General features: G+C 43.1%; 1 protein-coding gene across 7 annotated transcripts in view; it reads right to left on the bottom strand.

Moving 5' to 3' along the window:
- The window catches only part of slf1 (SMC5/6 complex localization factor 1), a 29,191-nt gene continuing 11,332 nt past the window's right edge, over positions 1 to 17,859 (bottom strand). For all 7 annotated transcript variants that reach the window (XM_028975052.1, XM_028975047.1, XM_028975053.1 and 4 more), the window contains 4 exons: positions 17,479 to 17,543; positions 13,362 to 13,454; positions 11,979 to 12,161; positions 1 to 1,025 (listed from right to left, as the gene is read on the bottom strand). In XM_028975052.1, coding sequence (XP_028830885.1) covers positions 493 to 1,025; positions 11,979 to 12,161; positions 13,362 to 13,454; positions 17,479 to 17,543 — 874 coding nt within the window. In that variant the 3' untranslated portion in view covers positions 1 to 492. The remainder of the gene's footprint in view (positions 1,026 to 11,978; positions 12,162 to 13,361; positions 13,455 to 17,478; positions 17,544 to 17,859) is intronic.

Here is a 17,859-nt window from a genome sequence, read left to right as displayed (position 1 = left end):
TTCCCAAACATACACTTCTTTATTTTAAACAAAAGTATAAAAATGGCACATATAAACTACAGTACGTTAAACCTTATCAAGAAACATTCAAAAAGACTTTACACCAGATCAACAGAAATCAAGTGAACTCTATTTGAACTCAGTAGTGTGAAAAGAACTGATCATGTGACATTTACAGAAGACTAGAAATATTATATTTATCATTCAAAGACCCTGCTTAAACATTCAGTACAATTCAGCATATATATGATGATATATAAAAACCTCTTTATAACAAGCAGCTTTTTACTTTACTGTTCATATTAACAATTAACTAAACTATTTAACTACACTATAAAAAGTGCTTACAAAAACAGAAAGTCTCAGCTCAAAGCCCGCTCTGTACCAGAATAACCATAAAGCTCCATAGTTCCTTATTAAGCTAGAGGAAATGTCCAATAGCAAAACTCCTTAACTATCTTGACCTATGATAGCATTTATCAGTGTGAACTATCACACTGATAAATGCTGTTCTGTGGAACACTCCCCAGGACCTTCAAGTTGGCGGTTGGTGCCACAAAGCAGCTTCCCCTGAGCCTCCAGGTCCTCCAGAAGCTGGATGAGGAGTTGGGTATGAGGACCCAGGCACTGCTTAAGTGCGGGGCTGACCAGAGGCATGTACCTTCCCATCCTCATCAAGGCGTCAAGGTCATACGCCATCCTCACTGCCCTGCAGTCCCCCCAGCCCTTAGTCACCTCCTTTGCCCCATGGGAAAAGAGTTCTTGTGCCAGGCCGTGTGGGAGGGAGAGGAGCGCTGGGTTGCTGGGGACGTCTCTTTCCAGCTGGTAGTTTAAGAGCAGGGACCCGAGCAGACTAGAGCAGCACTCTACGAATGCCAGGTCCTGTATGTCTGAGGACAGTTGAGTGTGTTGTGCAGCATCACCTGCCTCAGCCCAGTGTAGAAGCTCCTCCCGCTTAGTCACAGAGGAGACCAGGTCTAGAGGAGTCAGTCCAGAATTGTCACGCAATTGCAGGAGAGCAGACCCTGAAACACACACAAAAAAAGCAGATCTCAAACCTCTTAACATGTTGAAAGCTAGCTGCTATTTACATTAATATCATACACAGCAGTAACACAAACATGCAATGCACTATATGCACTGGAAAATAACATTGTTCTGGGGACTTTTCATTGGCTTTTCATTCTTTTTCATCTTTTTTTTTCTCATCTACAACAAAGTAATCACTAGCACCCCTTGGAAACACAATGTTGTTGTAATAACAAAGGGAGGTTGGACTAAAGTATTAACTAAACTTTACTGGGTGCCAATAGACCTAATTTGGGGCAGTGGTGGCCTAGCGGTTAAGGAAGAGGCCACGTAATCTGGTTCGAATCCCGATCCGCCAAGGTGCCACTGAGCAAAGCACCGTCCCCACACACTGCTCCCTGGGCACATGTCATGGCTGCCCACTGCTCACCAAGGATGATGGTTAAAAGCAGAGGACATATTCCATTGTGTCACTGTGGGCTGTGCTGTGTATCACAATGACAATCACTTCACTTTCACTTCCATACAACAATGATCCTGATACCTTGGCCATGATGCGATTGTATCACAACATTGCGACACTGCGATACATACATGGAAATATATTGTGAGATTCTTTAGTTCACTGAAAATGTAAAAACAGAGCTGATATACAAGATGCGGTGTATGATCTGGGTGGAACACATTACATTAATGATTCAGCAAAAACTCAGAACTGAATTTTTCACTTCGCACTTTAACACACTAAAGTAGATGACATCAAAATGCATAATGGGGCAGTGGTGGCCTAGTGGTTAATGAAGCGGCCCTGTAATCAGAAGGTTGCCACTGAGCAAAAGCACCGTCCCCACACACTGCTCCCCGGGCGCCTGTCATGGCTGCCTACTGCTCACTCAGGGTGATTGGTTAAATGCAGAGGACAAATTTCACTGTGTGCACCGTGTGCTGTGCTGCTGTGTATCACATGTGACCATCACTTCACTTTCGTTCAAATGCATAAGGTTGAAAATAAGAAGTTGAAGAGCCAAGTCAGTTATCTAGTGTTGGTGTGATGCTTGTAGAGAACTGAGCTGAAATTTAAACATACAATAAATTAAGTGCATGTGCACACCGAGCTTCCATATCAGTTTTGATATGGAGAACCCTGCAGATTTGCACGTGTCCATTATACTTTGGATACAAAACATGGACACAAAAGGAAAGAAATTTATGTTGAGGGAGGTACAGCAACTTTAGTTTTTCACACGGTACATAGATGTCAATGGTGCTGCATTTGAAAAAGTTGCTTATTCTTATGACCGTTTCCAGTAATTGGGCGACTGATGAGCGCTTAGCGCCCTATGAATCTAAATTCAATGTGTGAGTAAAGCAATTAAAATGTGGCACATTGGCAATGGGTGCAGCAATGGCACACTATGGCAGTAACGCATGTAAGCGCCACTCTTTCTGCAGAAAGAAAATATTGATCCTAATTATCGATAATATTGATACAAAGTTTTGGATCAATACTACTGATATTTCACTCTTGTATTTCTCTACCATGCTCTAACTGCAAGTAAACGTAGACATGCTGACTCAGTGATGTCACAGAAAAGGGCAGAGTTGGTGTTCGCCAAGGCAACCGAGTCAGCAGCTCAGTACCCAAGACAAACGGCCCACCCACTGAATCCCCCCAAAAAAACTTGTATAAAGTATCAGTACCGCCAATACTAATCTCAATTTTACTTCGTATCGGATTGAAAAGGAAATGTGGGGGTATTGCACATCTCTACTGGGCACCGCTAGGCCGTGTGGCTCCAGGGTGTTGAACCTGGACTTGAACACAGTGTTCTCAACCGCATTATAGGGGCAGAAATCCTGACAGTAAAATGGACTACTGATTCAGTTATTTTCTGTAGCGCAAGGCGAGGTGGATGGGAGTTTGTTTGTGGTGTCCAGTTTACTTTTTTGTGTCAATAGGCTTCAGTTGTTGCTTACTCTATCTGAATAGTTCCTGCTCAAATGAGCTCATAAATCGGTTCGGTTGCCTGAATATTTCTCAAAGGCGTGACAAAGATTGCAAATTGTGTTTTTTTATTCAAGTTCATACTACTGAGTATATCTTAAAAAGCCATAATGACAATTGTTGGTCTGTCGTGTTTTGTGACTTCAATCTGCATGAAATGCCAAATGATAAATACCCCATGTACCCCAAGCTATATAGCACCATCTACAGGAGTGGAGTTGGCACCCGGACTTATCTCTGCTGATCTCACTCAACATAATAAAACACTCAACAGCCCCACCCGGGTGACACAGACCACTTCTCACTTCCCACTCCTTTCTGGCTGATGTTTTGGTGAGTTTTGAATGCTGGCGGGGCTTTCACTCTAGCATGGTAGCATGAGACGGAGTCCACAACCCACACAAGTGGCTCAGGTAGTGTAGCTCATCCAGGATGGGAGTGGCACAGAGCATGGAGGGGCTACTTGGAGACAGGCCAGTACATTAATGTTGAGGAGGCCGTAGGAGGGCAACAACCCAGCAGCAAGACCGCTTTGTGCAAGGAGGAACATGAGGAGCATAGTTCACAGCCCTGCAAAATGACCTCCTGCTGGCCACAAAAATGCATGTGTTTGCTCAAACGGTCAAAAACAGACTCCGTGAGGGTGGTATGAGGGCCTGACATTCAAAGGTGGGGGTTGTGCTTATAGTCCAAAACCATATTTAATGTTCGGCATTTGCCAGAGAACACAAAGATCGACAAATTCGCCACTGGTGCCCTGTGCTCTTCACAGATGAAAGCAGGTTCACACTGAGCATTTGACAGATATGACAAGACTCTTTAGATGCCATGGAGAACGTTCTGCTGCATGCAACATCCTCCAGTATGACCGGTTTGGCAGTGGGTCAGTAATAATGTGGGGTGGCATTTCTTTGGGGGGGCCGCACAGCCCTCCAAGTGCTCACCAAAGGTAACCAGACATTATCCTCAGACCCCTTGTGATGCCATATGCTGGTGTGATTGGCCCTGGGTTCCTCCTAATACAAGTCAATGCTAGGCCCTGCAAGACGAAGGCATTGATTCTATGGACTGGCCCGCTGGTCCCCAGACCGGAATCCAACTGAGCACATCTGGGACACAATGCCACAATGCACCACAAAATGTCCAGGAGTTGGCGGATGCTTTAGACCCAGTCTGGGAGGAGATCCCTCTGGAGACCATCTGCAAATGTGTTGTGTGTAAGCACACTGAACTATGTAAGTATTAGCTAAAAATATTGAATTAATTCATGTTACGTCCCTTGGTGTTTTGTGCCAGGGAGTAGTAACGGGGGAATCTCTGCTTGCCATTCTGTGTGTGCTTTTCCTTTCCTTTTTAGGTGTGTGTCTGATTTCTGGCTCCGCCCACTGTCTGGTGGATAATCTGCCACTGCCAGTATAAGAAGAGACTTGAAATCGGAAGTCGACTGCTTAGTGCTCATGGAGGAGTTTGGAGTGGAGAGAGATAGTTTGGAGTGCTTGTTCTTGTATCTAGTGTTGGATCTCCCTTCTTTGTGTACCCTCCTCTGCCAGTGTGTGTGTATTTGTATGTGCATGGATTCCCCCTCTGTTAGTGTGTTTGGTTGAGGGGTTTATGGTGGTGAACATAGCACTTCTTGGATTTGTTGTACTTATCACGTCCCGCACTGTAAATAAAACACACTTTTGTTCCCTAGACGTGAATGTGACATTCAGATATAGGATGTCTTATTTTGAGGGAAAAAATTTAATTCCTTTAATTTTTTTTGAGCAGTGTATTTCTTGCAAAAGGATCTTATTTGTCTCTAAATAAAGTCATAGTCAGGAGCTCACAGCCTTTGAGAAGTGAGGCCATGTCCCTAACTGGCACACCACCACACAACCCCCCGTGTAAGAAGCTAAAGTATGAATATGGTTTCCCTTTTAAAATGGGGTGAAAAGATTTCCCTTTTCAATGGGGTGCCAGTGATTGGGGATGGCACAGTGCATTTTTATTCATGAAAGTGTCAGGTTATGTGTGTTGAGCAAGGGCACCGTGGTAGCTGCAGGGTTTTGTACGAACTGATGGATCAATGCATTACTGGGACCATACTTCTAAAGAACCAGAGAATTAAGACTACAACAATTAAAAGGAAAAAAAAAAACAATGTTTGGCATCATACGAGATGGCGAGGAGCCTCAGGTCACCTGATTGCTTCACCAGAGTTGACCGGTGACAGTGACGGATGAGTGGGTGGCACGTGGACACACAGTGCGGAGCACAGCTGCCTACCAGTGGGCCTTCGGGCTCCAGCCCTCAGTCTTCGGCGCGTCTTCAGATCTAACTCGCGCTGACACCATTAACTGGCTGCACATCGACCGGCTCGCGAGATGCCATTAAACTCAACAGCATGCCGTGTTACTGACCTGAAGGAGTGTTGGGCTATAATTACACACAGTCTCACCTCACCACTTATCCAACAGATGTGTTTACAGACATCAGACTTTTAACAACAACAAAAAAAAAAAAAAAAAACAGAGAACACGCCTTTGTGTGTCTGTTCCAGGAGATTTTTGATGGGCCTTCATTTTATGTAAATGCAGTTTCTGATTTAGTGCACCGTTGCGTTGTTTTTTCCCTAGCCAGGATGGATTGCTGTTTAGCGGCGCGCCCACGAGCACTCGGTCCCTGTTAGAAGGTCGTGTCAAGTGACGCCTCTTTGTTCGCTTTTACCCGATCTGCTCTCTGTGGCACTTGCGTTGCTGAACCTTCCGGCGTGTTCCTGCCACCCCTGCAGCAGTTTAGGGACGCCTCTACCAGTTGCAGCCAGCACACCTGAAGTGCTCTACTCTCGCACTCGAGCCTTCAGGAGCTCCCAACGCCCCTGCTCCACTCTCAGAAGCAAAAGGAGAGACTTTTTGGCTGCTGGAGCGGAAAAACACTGTTCAGGTATGCAATACAAGGCTGTTGACAAAGGGCAGAGCCCTTGTGTTCCCTCAAACATGCGCGAACACACACATACACACTCTCACTGACTCATACGCGTCCAAGTCAAGCACCGTGGAAGGCCAGACAACAGGGTCAGGGCTCCACCATGAGTGTGGCCACAATGTGGGGGTAATCTGCATAAACGGACAGAGATACGAGTGTACGTGAAGGCTGGGGAGGGCGCTTGAAGATGGTGTTTTCAGTTCAGGGACGTTGTCGAATCATGGAAGCCTGGGAGGATAACCCTGGGCCACAGTCATTATCACGCCACCTTCCCACTATCGGTTCGGCCTTGCTTAGAGCCGTGACCCCACTGTTCAAGAGTGAAGGTCAAATGCGGCAGCGCTACACGTCCCTGACAAAGGCACCGTGTTCAACAGGCTCTGAATAAAGAGGAGATGGATGAAAGCTTTGCAGTAAGATGTGACTCACATAGTGAAATTGTGGGAGTGACTCCTTTATGCACATGCAGTGGTGTCTTGTGAAAACTGAAATAACGCTCCCCCTAATCGCTAATTCCTAAAGACCTCAGAAATGAAGAGCACCCATTTGCGTTAAACAATTCTGTTTTCAATATTGTTTGTTTAGGGGTGCTATAATGCTAGCAAGATTTGGAATACGGAAATTCACACTTCACCGGGTAAACCACACCTTATGATATAAAGAAGAAAACGCATGCATTTAAAAGCCCAAAACATTGTGGAAAATGGTGCACCATGTGAGTTTCCACACCTTACAAATAATTACGGTCATGCTGATGGTCATTTCAGAAAACATGCATAATTGATTTACAGACTATATAAACAATAACAACACATTGGAATTTACATAATGGCATCAAAGACAGAATTTTATGTTTTTTCATTATCAATATTAATTCTATACTAGTTTGTAATTCAGTATTCAGTGTCAGTTTTGAGACATCTGAAAACTTTGCGCTCTCCCACACATATTTTACACCGGCTGAAATAACTGTACCTCAGTTCACGGCAGGTCAGAAGGTACAGCAAGAGTGACCATGTCACACTTCTTAAGGCATAGCACCACCCCCTCATGCACACATGTTATTTTCTAAAGTGCATCAAGTATCGCCTTAGTTCAACGTTACTTTAACAGCAAGTAGCTGAACTGAGGAGACCAGTGTTTCTGGTCCAGGAATGAATACTCTAGAAAGGCGTGGATTGTCCTTGCTGCTGATGATGCCTGTGCGTACGCATAATGGCTGCCATGCGCCCCCAGCATTTGTCTCACACGCCAGACGAGGACGTTGCCTTTAAAAATGTGTCCACAGCGGTCACCTGCTTCAGTACATGCATTATGTAACACTTTGTTGAATACCCAACACAATGTTCTCCTAGAAATCCCAAAACATACCCAGTATACCCAGAATGTCTGGGTATACATCCCAGTCAAACCCATTAAATAATGGGGAAAAAACAGATCAATCAATCAATCAATCAACCAATTAATTAATTAATTAATTACTTAATTAATTAATTAATTAATTAAAGTGAAGTGATCGTCACATGTGATACACAGCAGCACAGCACACGGTGAAATTTGTCCTCTGCATTTAACCCATCACCCTGAGTGATCAGTGGGCAGCCATGACAGGTGCCCGGGGAGCAGTGTGGGGACGTTGCTTTTGCTCAGTGGCACCTCAGTGGCACCTTGGCGAATCGGGATTCGAACCGGCAACCTTCTGATTACGGGGGCCGCTTCCTTAACCGCTAGGCCACCACTGCCCCTCAATTAATATAATATATTATATTAATATATTATTAATATAAAATATCAATGAATATAAACAGCATTCCTGATTTGCTTCTGTGACGGTAGGTCAGACACAGACACACATAAAAAAAGGGAAGGGGATGTCAGGCGTGATGAACGGAGAACACAGTTCTGTTGCGCTGGGGTTCTGTGTGCCTACCCAGCATGCCGAGTGACTACAGGGGCCTTATTAAAATACAGGAAGTCACCACAGTGAATCAGTGCAGGGCCATGGTGGGGCAACCTTTTTTTCCTCCTTCCCTCCAATCCTTTATTTCCTTCCCTTCGGTATGTAAAAAAAAATTAAACCCATCAGCTCTGAGAGACACGGTTGCTCACGCGCTCTCTCTCTCTCTCTCTCTCTCTCTCTGACATGTGGGTCCCTGCCTCCATGGTGTCAAACTGCCTGACAGGCCGAAACCTGGAATGTGACAAAAGCGGAGAGGGAGGGGGCATGACAAGTATGTGGGGGTCCAGTGGGGGAAACTCTCTCTCTTTTTCTGCCCCTCTCTCTTTCTCCCTCTCTCTCTCTCTCTGCTCGGCTGTGCTCTGCAGAGCGGCTTGATGAATGCATGAAGCAGCCTGGTCTCCCTCCCCCAGGACAATGGAATCGGCACTGCCTTTTCTTCACAATGGCCCATGAAATACACATCTGTCAGAGCTTTGCCTCGTGCACAGACACATACACACACACACACACACACACACACACACGCTCGCAGGCAGGCAGGCAGGCCCCTGCAGTGCGAGTGGCCGGGGTGTGATATGCGCTTGGCGGTGGCCGTGTGCAGCGCGACTGTAGTGAGGCCAGGTACTGGCGTGATGTGTCAGATACCCGTGTGCCTCAGTCATCCCAGCACCTGAGGGACCTGACAATGAGGGCACTGCTAATTATACAACCCCACTCTCGCTCGCCCTCACTCTCTCTCTCTCAAGCGCATGGCAACATTCATCTGAATCAGCAGGGGAATGTGTTCACCCCTCTGACAACAGAAGATGCACACCAGCTCTCTTTCTCTTTCATCCACGCACACACACACACACACACACACACACACAGACATGGACACACCAGAAGGGTAACAGAGTCGGCCTTTAGCCTTTAGAGGGCAGGCAAAGACCAGAAATATACAGTCGTCAGCATCAGGAGGAGGGAAGAAACGAGGGAGAGACACATACCGCGGCCCAATAAATGTTTTGATGGCTCTATTTTGCACTTTGTGCGATGCATACAGCACAATGTCAAGGGCCTGCAGCTCTTGATTAAAAGCATACTGGACTTGCAATAATTATTACAGGCACACAAGTTAATCTGATCAAGCACTAACTGGATGAGGTCTACACAATCAAATTTTCAACCAGTGTGGATTTGAATTTGATTATTACCAGATTATTAGGGTCCATGTAATTATAAATTGCATCTTAAATGAATAAGTTGCTAGTCATGTACTCAAACTATAAGTCATATAAGGCAATAATATAATTTGATCCCATTTCTGCTTTTCCTAAAGATCATGCATTTTTCAAAACTGTGATGAATTGTGCTGCTGATGCTTGAGGCTCAAGAAAAAAAAAAAAAAAAAAAAGCATTAGAGAGGCCAGCATTTCACTGGGATCCATGGCATTTACTGTAGGTTCAGCTCAAAAAGACAAACATGGTAGCAATCTTCTTCTTACACTCTGGCATATAGTGTTGATGAAGACACCATAATCTCATGATGATTTATGATGACACACCTTTCCCACCAAAATATAAACCAACTTTTCATGTCAAAGGTAGGTAAATAGCATCCATCTCACTTAGAGGTGAATGTTCACTGTAAATTCATCAAGATGTTATTGCATGAACTTTCACAACATACCACAAATTTTGGTGGTATGATTATAGTTAGAGGAATAATTCTGGTTACACAATCTCAATTATTTTACATGAACTGATTTCATAACTATATTAACATATGTAAAATCACACAAACGCATTATATAAAGGTTTCAAACTTTAGAAGCTATTTATTGCAGACGGTTAGGAAAATAAAATGCGTAACAATCAAAAAGTTATCTCTGTAAACATATATAGGTAGCACACCTCATATGTTGCTGCCAAAATCCTTCATTTAAATGCATTGGGTGATGGTTAAAAGCAGAGGCCACATTGTTGTGTGCACCTTGTGCCGTGCTGGAGTGTTTCACAATGACAATCGCTTCACGTCTTGTATTAGGACCTTTGCAAACCACGTTTGAAATTCCTTTTTATGAGACTGCCAGAGAAGTAAACATACCACTTTTTTTTTATAGACAAATAGGAAGCGAAGTTCAATCTGAGTTTCTCAAGGCCTCCATATTTATCGGCTCTAAAGTTACAGGGACAGTCCCCCCCCCTGGAGACACTCAGATTTAAGTGTCTTGCTCAAAAACACAATGGTAGTAAGTATAATTTGAACCTGTGATTTTGTGGTTGTCTGGATCATGGGTGAGTTTGACTTGTGACGAGTTGCTAATGTATCTTTGCGTGTGTTGCTGTGCAGTGTCAAACGTTTACCTTTATCTGTTCAGTGATGCTCTGAAAGGGGTGCGAGTGTGAAGTGTGACATCATTAAGAAAAATTCTCAACACAGACGCAATTCAGATAAATAAAGAGCTGAATGAAGGAAGCTGAATGTGTGTTTGGAAAAAAACAAGAGATGGAGAGAAAAAACAGGAGTACAGAAAGGAGAATTATGAGGTCCTGCCCAAGGCCATGGCCTAATTCCCCTGGCTCAGACGCCCCTTCTCGCTAACTCCCTCTCCATAACTCCCCTCCCTCCTCAACCCGCCATCCTATCTTCCAGCTATCATCATTATTTCATGCTGTAGGGGTCTGATTGAGATTCCTCCATTCCTATAGACACTTTTTTGCACTGTCAGCAGCGGCCTTGTTCTTTGAGGAGAATTACTAGAAAGTGTTCTGGCACAAAACATATGCCCGCTGCCCTCTGACCCCAGAGAAAGTGCAATAGCAGCAGCAGATAAATACAAATGTGCTCAGAAGTGCAGTTGTGATTGTAATGGGGTGAACTAATCAGGCAAGAGGATTTTCCAGATTTACATGATTTCCTTTCAGAAAATGTAATAAATGCTGATGTTTCATGGACATCCTACTACTGACAAACTACTGACAAATCATTTTCTAGTGGATCACAATACTGACATGACCTTTTAATATTTTATCAATACAGAAACCAGGTGTACTAAGAACTCCCTTCACTGGCAACTTCCTCCAGCTACATCCCCAGCCAAAGATTTGGACACAGGGATGGCTTCAGTCCATTACAACAATAGGCAGACTTGGGGGGGTCTTCATCCTTGAAGACATAAGTACTTTAAATTGTATGAATTTGTGCATTAGCTTAAAAATGTAGGTAAATCGTCCACCAAGTCATATTTGTCCGTGTTCAGGCACCGTGATGGGTGTGTGTGTTAGTGAGTGTGTGGTGATAGGATACATATGTGCTGACCAGTGAGCAGATCCAAAGTTGAACAGAAGGGGAAAGAGGATAAGCACATGTGACAACCACTGCTTTGAAATTCAACAGATGCTTGATGTGGTTCAGAATGTGTGTGTGTGTGTGTGTGTGTGTGTGTGTGTGTGTGTGTGTGTGTGTATTTGTTGAGCAGCAGACTACAGTTTTTATTCACTCACCCATCCACCCACCCAGCTTGCAATGGTCTAATCAGATCAGAAAACCTTCAGTGGCCTCAGATTCTGCTCAGAATTTCAGCTCGTCTGCATTAAGAGACGTCTAGCTCACCCTCCAGAGCACTCATCAACAACCCAACTGTTTTCAGCATCAGCCAAGGTTCATCTGCAATGTTTGGTAAAACAAGTAGCCAAATGTCCTCTACACCCACATGTTCTGTCCTAGAAGACAGTGCGTGAGTGATGGGGCTAGAAACACAGCCACCCTTCTCCTTAATATACAGTGGCAGTGGAAATTACAATTCTGTCATCTCCCACTATGCACCTTGAAAAAGAAAGCTTACCCGACTCGAGCAGAACCCCAAAAAATGACTATTACAGTTATAATGATCATCATTATTAGATTCGTAGTTAAGCTACATTCAGCTTCTTGTAAATGCTCACCGGTTGACGCTTCATACACACTACATTCCTACGCAGTGTTTATGGTTGTGTGTGTGTGTGGGTGTGTGTTGTGTGTATTCACATCACCTGTGTGCTCCAGGAGCATCTGGGCAATATGCATGTGTCCATTGAGCAGTGCATCGTGCAGGGGGCTGACACCATCAACCTGGCTGGTGAGGTCGATCGCCTGTTTGTGCTGAAGAAGAGCCCTGACACATGCATTGCTGCCATGGTTACAGGCTTCGTGAAGTGGCGTCCAGCCTGCATGGTCTAAAAAACAAAAAAAATCTCTGTCAGGACCACAGCTGTGCAGGTACATGCATGTCCACAAACTACAACCCGAACATTCTGAAGAACCTCTTGAGCAAAGTGCACTGCATTACTGTTCAACCTCATGTATATTAAAAGATGTTCAAAGTCATTCATGTATTTGACCTATAAAAGTTAACTAATGGTTAAATTAGTCAAAATTAACCATTCAGGCTTTGGTTCAGGGCACTAAAGACAGTTCTGTTTTGACTATAAAGAGTAGGGGGCAGTGCTGCCCATTAAAACACTTCGAAATCACAATACACAACATGTTCACTAATCACTGATATTGGTGTATTTGTCTGTTGGTCTACTATGTTGCCTGATTAGTCCACTGAACGTTTAGGCCTGAAAAGGACACACCGACAAACTATGCATTACAAGTGGGCACCTAATTATAGCTATAACACTGACAAATCTAAGAGTTGTTCGTTATTCAAGATTCGATGATGACAGTGGCACAGTGAACATAATTCAATTGTAATATTAGTATTCGGTTATAATGTTTTACGGTTGCTTCTGAAAGCATAATTGCCTTGTATTGCAAATGTTCACGTCCAACTGCATGCCCAGTTATCTCCTGATTTGTACCCTGTGTCAAGAAATCATGCTGCAAGTGCTGCAAACTGCAGTTTTCATGTGACCAGCAGAAATTCATGGAACCCCTTTCATTCATAAAACTCCTTTCCACCAAAATGCGTCAGCTGCCATCATTTCATTTTTCTACAAAGCTCCAACTTTCACTCAGCATCAGGGGAATGGTAAACACTCCAACAGACGAGGCAGCTATTTCCTTTCCCTTGTGGGAGTCGGCATTAAAAACTGAAATGCCTTGATTTTCGGCGTCTCTCTTCCCATCGCTTCCAATTCAGCAAGCAAGCGCCACAGACAGCACATATTTCCAATGGCTATGCACCGATTGGACATTAAAGTCTTCAAGTGCCCATGTAAACGGTAAACACTAAAATTTCACTGCCGTTAAAAGTTATTTTTCGCTACGCAAATGTCCACCGTTAAAGCTACTCCACACTATTCTTCAGGACACACCCTTTCCCTCTGAAAAACGACAAGCATCGCCGTTTTCTTCTGTCTCACTTGGTAAATGGTGGGGTAACCGATGATGAACCCGGGTGCACGCGATTTTAAGAGAAGAAACCTTACCTTTAACGTTCACGTCCGTCTCGGGCAGACTGAGGATGTTCAAAAGCTTGTCCACCTGGTTCCTCTTACAGGCACGATGAAGGAGTGTCTCTCCTGTGAAAGAGAGAGTGTGTGTGTCGGGGGGGGATTAAAAATTAGGGAGGGTCTTTCTGAATGTCCCCTTCTGTGTTTTAAACAACGGTTATATGAATAGAACTGACAAGGAAAACAGAGAAGGCAAGAATCCGAGAGTGAATTAAAGAAAAGCGTCAAGGCATCATTTCTCTCTTTCTGCGCTGGTCTTTTGTTCTGCACTAGCTTCCCCAAAGTTAAAAAGAGACTGTGGGAACAGACACCTTCCTGTCCTTTATTGTTCTACAGGAGGAAGTTCTGGTACAGAGCTCAGGCACAAAGCTCCCAATGGGAATGTTCACACATCAAGGGTTCAAAAAGCTCTGCTGGGTATTAGCAACGGCCATGTGATTTTTAATCAGCGCACACACTGCAGCTGGTCACTGTAGCCACTGGAAGGGCAACAGCCCCACTCATATTGGGTCTAAAGGGCCTAGAATGCACAGCAGAGCCTCGTAAGAAAGAAAAAAAAAAAAAAAGTGTGTCAACGCCAAAGACCATTTACTGTTCAACATTGATCTTCTTGGTTCTGATATTAGTGGATGTATTGGGGTGAGACTGGAAAACTGGTTTAAGAGAAACCATTGTTCATTGTCTTTACACAGTTGAACTCATTTTAATTCAATGTGTAAGATTATCAATGATTGCAGACATCTCACTCCTTGTTAAAAATCACCAATTGAGAGAAAGGAAAAAAAGATTGGAAAAGTAACACTACATGTTACTACATGATAATAAGAGGATGGTACATTAAATTTTCCTTACTTTGCATTTTATATTTTCAGATATAATGCTGACAAAATCCATGTATTCACATAAATTTTTTACTTAAGCAATAAGCCTTTGCTGATCATAAACTAAACCAACAGGCATTATTGAAAGACGATTATGTGTCTAATAAGGGTGTGCCTTGAAATCATGATTTCATGCATATTAAAAAAAAATACTATTCTAGAAATTGACTGATATCCCCATTCCTATGTAGCATGTATGTACAAGAACTCTTGAGGGGCCTCTGGACACTTGAGCACACAGAACCCCACAGAGTTACACAAAACAGGACAACACAAGAAGTTATCAAAAGACCACACTGCAGTATAATCTTTCGCTCTCTCTCATACACACACACACAAGTATACGAGTACGAGAAGTAGATCATGCAAGGGTTGTGGAAGACTCATCAAAAATGTATGAGAATGGCATTGGTGTAAGAAGCACGTAGAGGAAATAAATAAATAAACACATTATATATATATAAAAAAATCCAAGCAAAGATGCAGCCTTGAATCTCTTTCTCCCCCACACCGCCATCCCCACCCGCATGGCCCCAGCACCTCCCTGTGATCAGGTGAGCAGGGGGTGATGAGTCCTGACAGGGTGTAGGGTTCAGCCAGAGTGCCATGCACCTAATTATTGAATCTCCTCTTCTACTATCTCCCTCTGCTGCATCCTAATTGCTTCTTTGTTTATGCCATTTTCTCGCCTTTAATGCTCTTAAACGGAGAATCTGATGACAGTCGTGTTTCTGTTGTGTTTGTGCTCTGTGTGTCAATGCCTTGCTTCATGATGTGGGCTGCATTTTCTCAGGTGGGCAGAGCATAAACACCATGGCAGGAATTTCAATGATCGAGCCCACAGGGCATGCTGGGAAGCTTTTGACCCTCTTCATGCAAAAAAATCTGCACACTGCAGTTGTACTGCGGCAGAATGTATCAATGATGTAGGGGTGAAGTCCGAAACAGAGAGAGTGTGTGTGTGTGTTCACATACCTGCATAATGTACCAAGAGAATCTGATGATCCAGTCAGGTCCATAAATATTGGGACATTGACACAATTCTAATCTTTTTGGCTCCATACACCACCACAATGGACAAAATTAAATGAAAATGTGCTTTTAACTGCAGACTTGTAGCTTTAATTTGAAGGTATTACAGCGAAATAAGTTGAACAGTGTAGAAATTATAACAGTTTTAATATGTGCGTCCCACTTTTAAGTGACCAAAAGTAACTAACAAATAATAAATCAAACTTCCAATTTTAAATAATTGGTTGTAAATACTTTGCAGTCAATTACAACCTGACGGAACGCATAAACATCACCAGCTACTGGGTTACATCCCTGGTGATGCTCTGCCAGGCCTCTACTGCAACGGTCTTCAGTTCTGCTTGTTCTTGGGGCACTTTCCATTCAGTTTTGTCTTCAGCAAGCTCAGTAAGTGATTGACTTGGCCATTGAATAACATTCCACTTAATTGCCTTAAAAGATTTTGTTTGCTTTTGCAGTATGCTTCACATCATTATTGATGTGACTGCAGACAAACACAAGGGATGCAGTATCACTGGCAGCCATATATGCCCAACGCCATGACACTACCATCACCATGCATCACTGACAAGCTGTTATGTTTTTCACCATGAACAATTCCCATCACTCTGGAACAAGTTGAGCTTTGTCTCATCTGTCCATAGGATGTTGTTCCAAAACTGTAAAGGCTTTTTATGTTGTTTGTTGGATTTGGCTATACCTATCTCTCTGATGGGTTTGTTTTTATTTTTCAGCCTAATGATGTCCTGTTTCACCTTTTATCTGCACGTACATGGGATAAAGAGGGAATAACATAACTGCCAAAGGAACAGCTGAGCAACCAATTACTTTTGGTCCCTTAAAAGTGGGAGCCACATATACAAACAGTTGTAATTCGTTTAATTGAAAAAAAAATAAAATCGTGATTAGAATAGTGTCAATGTCCCAATATTTATGGACCTGACTGTATTTCTCAGGAATTAAACTATGAAACTACCAATTTGTGACAATAGTTGATCATTCCAACTAATTACAGCTGTTTTAAAAATATCATATGTATATTCCCTATAGTTAGAAATTTGTTATATATATATATCTGTTAAATAGGTATATGGGTATATACCTATATGTTTCTGAATGGGTGAAATGTGTGGAGGTTGGAAGGCAGAAAGTGTGACCACTGTTGCTCTGTAAAATGCATGGGGTGAATTGGAGAATGGGGGGGGGGGGGGGGGGGGGGGGGGGGTGAAAAGAGGAGTGGAGGATAGGGGTTTAAATGTGGTTAATTGGTTACATTGGATGAATGGCTAAAATTTGTGGTGGTTGGGAGGATGAAAGTTTGAGCATTTTTACTCTGTAAAATGCATAGGGGTGAATGAGAGGATAGAGGGATGATAAGGAGGGGTGGAAAAGGTTAAATGTGGTTGAAATGGTTACATTGGTTGAATAGGTGAAACGTGGTGGCGAAGGCTGAAAGCTCTGTAAAATACATCGGGGTAAATAGGAGGATGGAGTGATTAAAAAATGAGTGAAAAGGAGATTGGGTGAAAAAGTGAAAAAGATAATTAATTTGGCTTAGATGAAGGTGAGTACCAAGTTTCATGTCAATATGTTGAAATGTGAGGAACTGAGGACAGGGGCTTTGAAACTGAAGCTTTAAAACTGCGGGCAGTGGTGGCCTAGCGGGTAAGGAAGCGGACCCATAATCAGAAGGTTGCCGGTTCGAATTCCGAATTGCCAAGGTGCCACTGAGAAAAGTACTTAAAGTACAAAGTACTGTACCCCACACACTGTTCCCCAGCCCACTGCTCACCAAGGGTGATGGGTTAAAAGGAGAGGACACATTTCGTTGTGTCACTGTGTGGTGTTCTGCAGTGTTTCACAATGACAATCACTTCATTTTAAAATTGTGTTTTGTTGAGGTCATTTAGTCGAGACTGTCCACATTAAAACATGTTTATAACACGTGTTAATATTGTGCACACTGTACTGCCCCGGGGGGCCAGGGCCTTCATTTTGAACTGGTTAAAAAAAAAAAAAAAAAAAAAAAAAAAAAAAAAAAAAACACAGGACTGGATTTCATTTCACCACTCTTATTGTCAGAGAAGTTACACATCAATCACCATAGATTTCTGTTTGTTGAACCCCTAAAAGGATACCAGATCATGATGAGCCAAAAATTTAAGGTGTGTATGTCTTACCAGCTGCATTAACTCGGTCAATGCGACGTGGGATGTTCTGCTTTGCCGGGTCAGAGTTGACTACACTGTAAAATACACACATACACATTTGTTTTCGAGCCAATATGAGGACTATGTAACACCTACGTGTTAATAATAAACTATTTGTCTTAATAAACTAAGTAAGCAGACAGTCCTATGCCTTACCGTGTGATTTAACATGAGTATGCAATTGCGAAATCATTTGGTTCATAGACACAGGTAGAGACAGAAATGACAACCCCCTCCAACATCATCCCATACGACATTCTCTAATAATACTACATTCTCACTCTAATAATTGTTCATTTCTCCTTTCATCTACCTAGTTAAAACTTTTTCACACTGTCACTTTCACCCCAT

Source organism: Denticeps clupeoides, chromosome 1 (assembly GCF_900700375.1).
Source record: "Denticeps clupeoides chromosome 1, fDenClu1.1, whole genome shotgun sequence".
Classification (NCBI taxonomy): domain Eukaryota; kingdom Metazoa; phylum Chordata; class Actinopteri; order Clupeiformes; family Denticipitidae; genus Denticeps; species Denticeps clupeoides.
The sequence above is the reverse complement of the archived record's forward strand: the minus strand, read 5'-3'. Positions and strand labels throughout refer to the sequence as shown.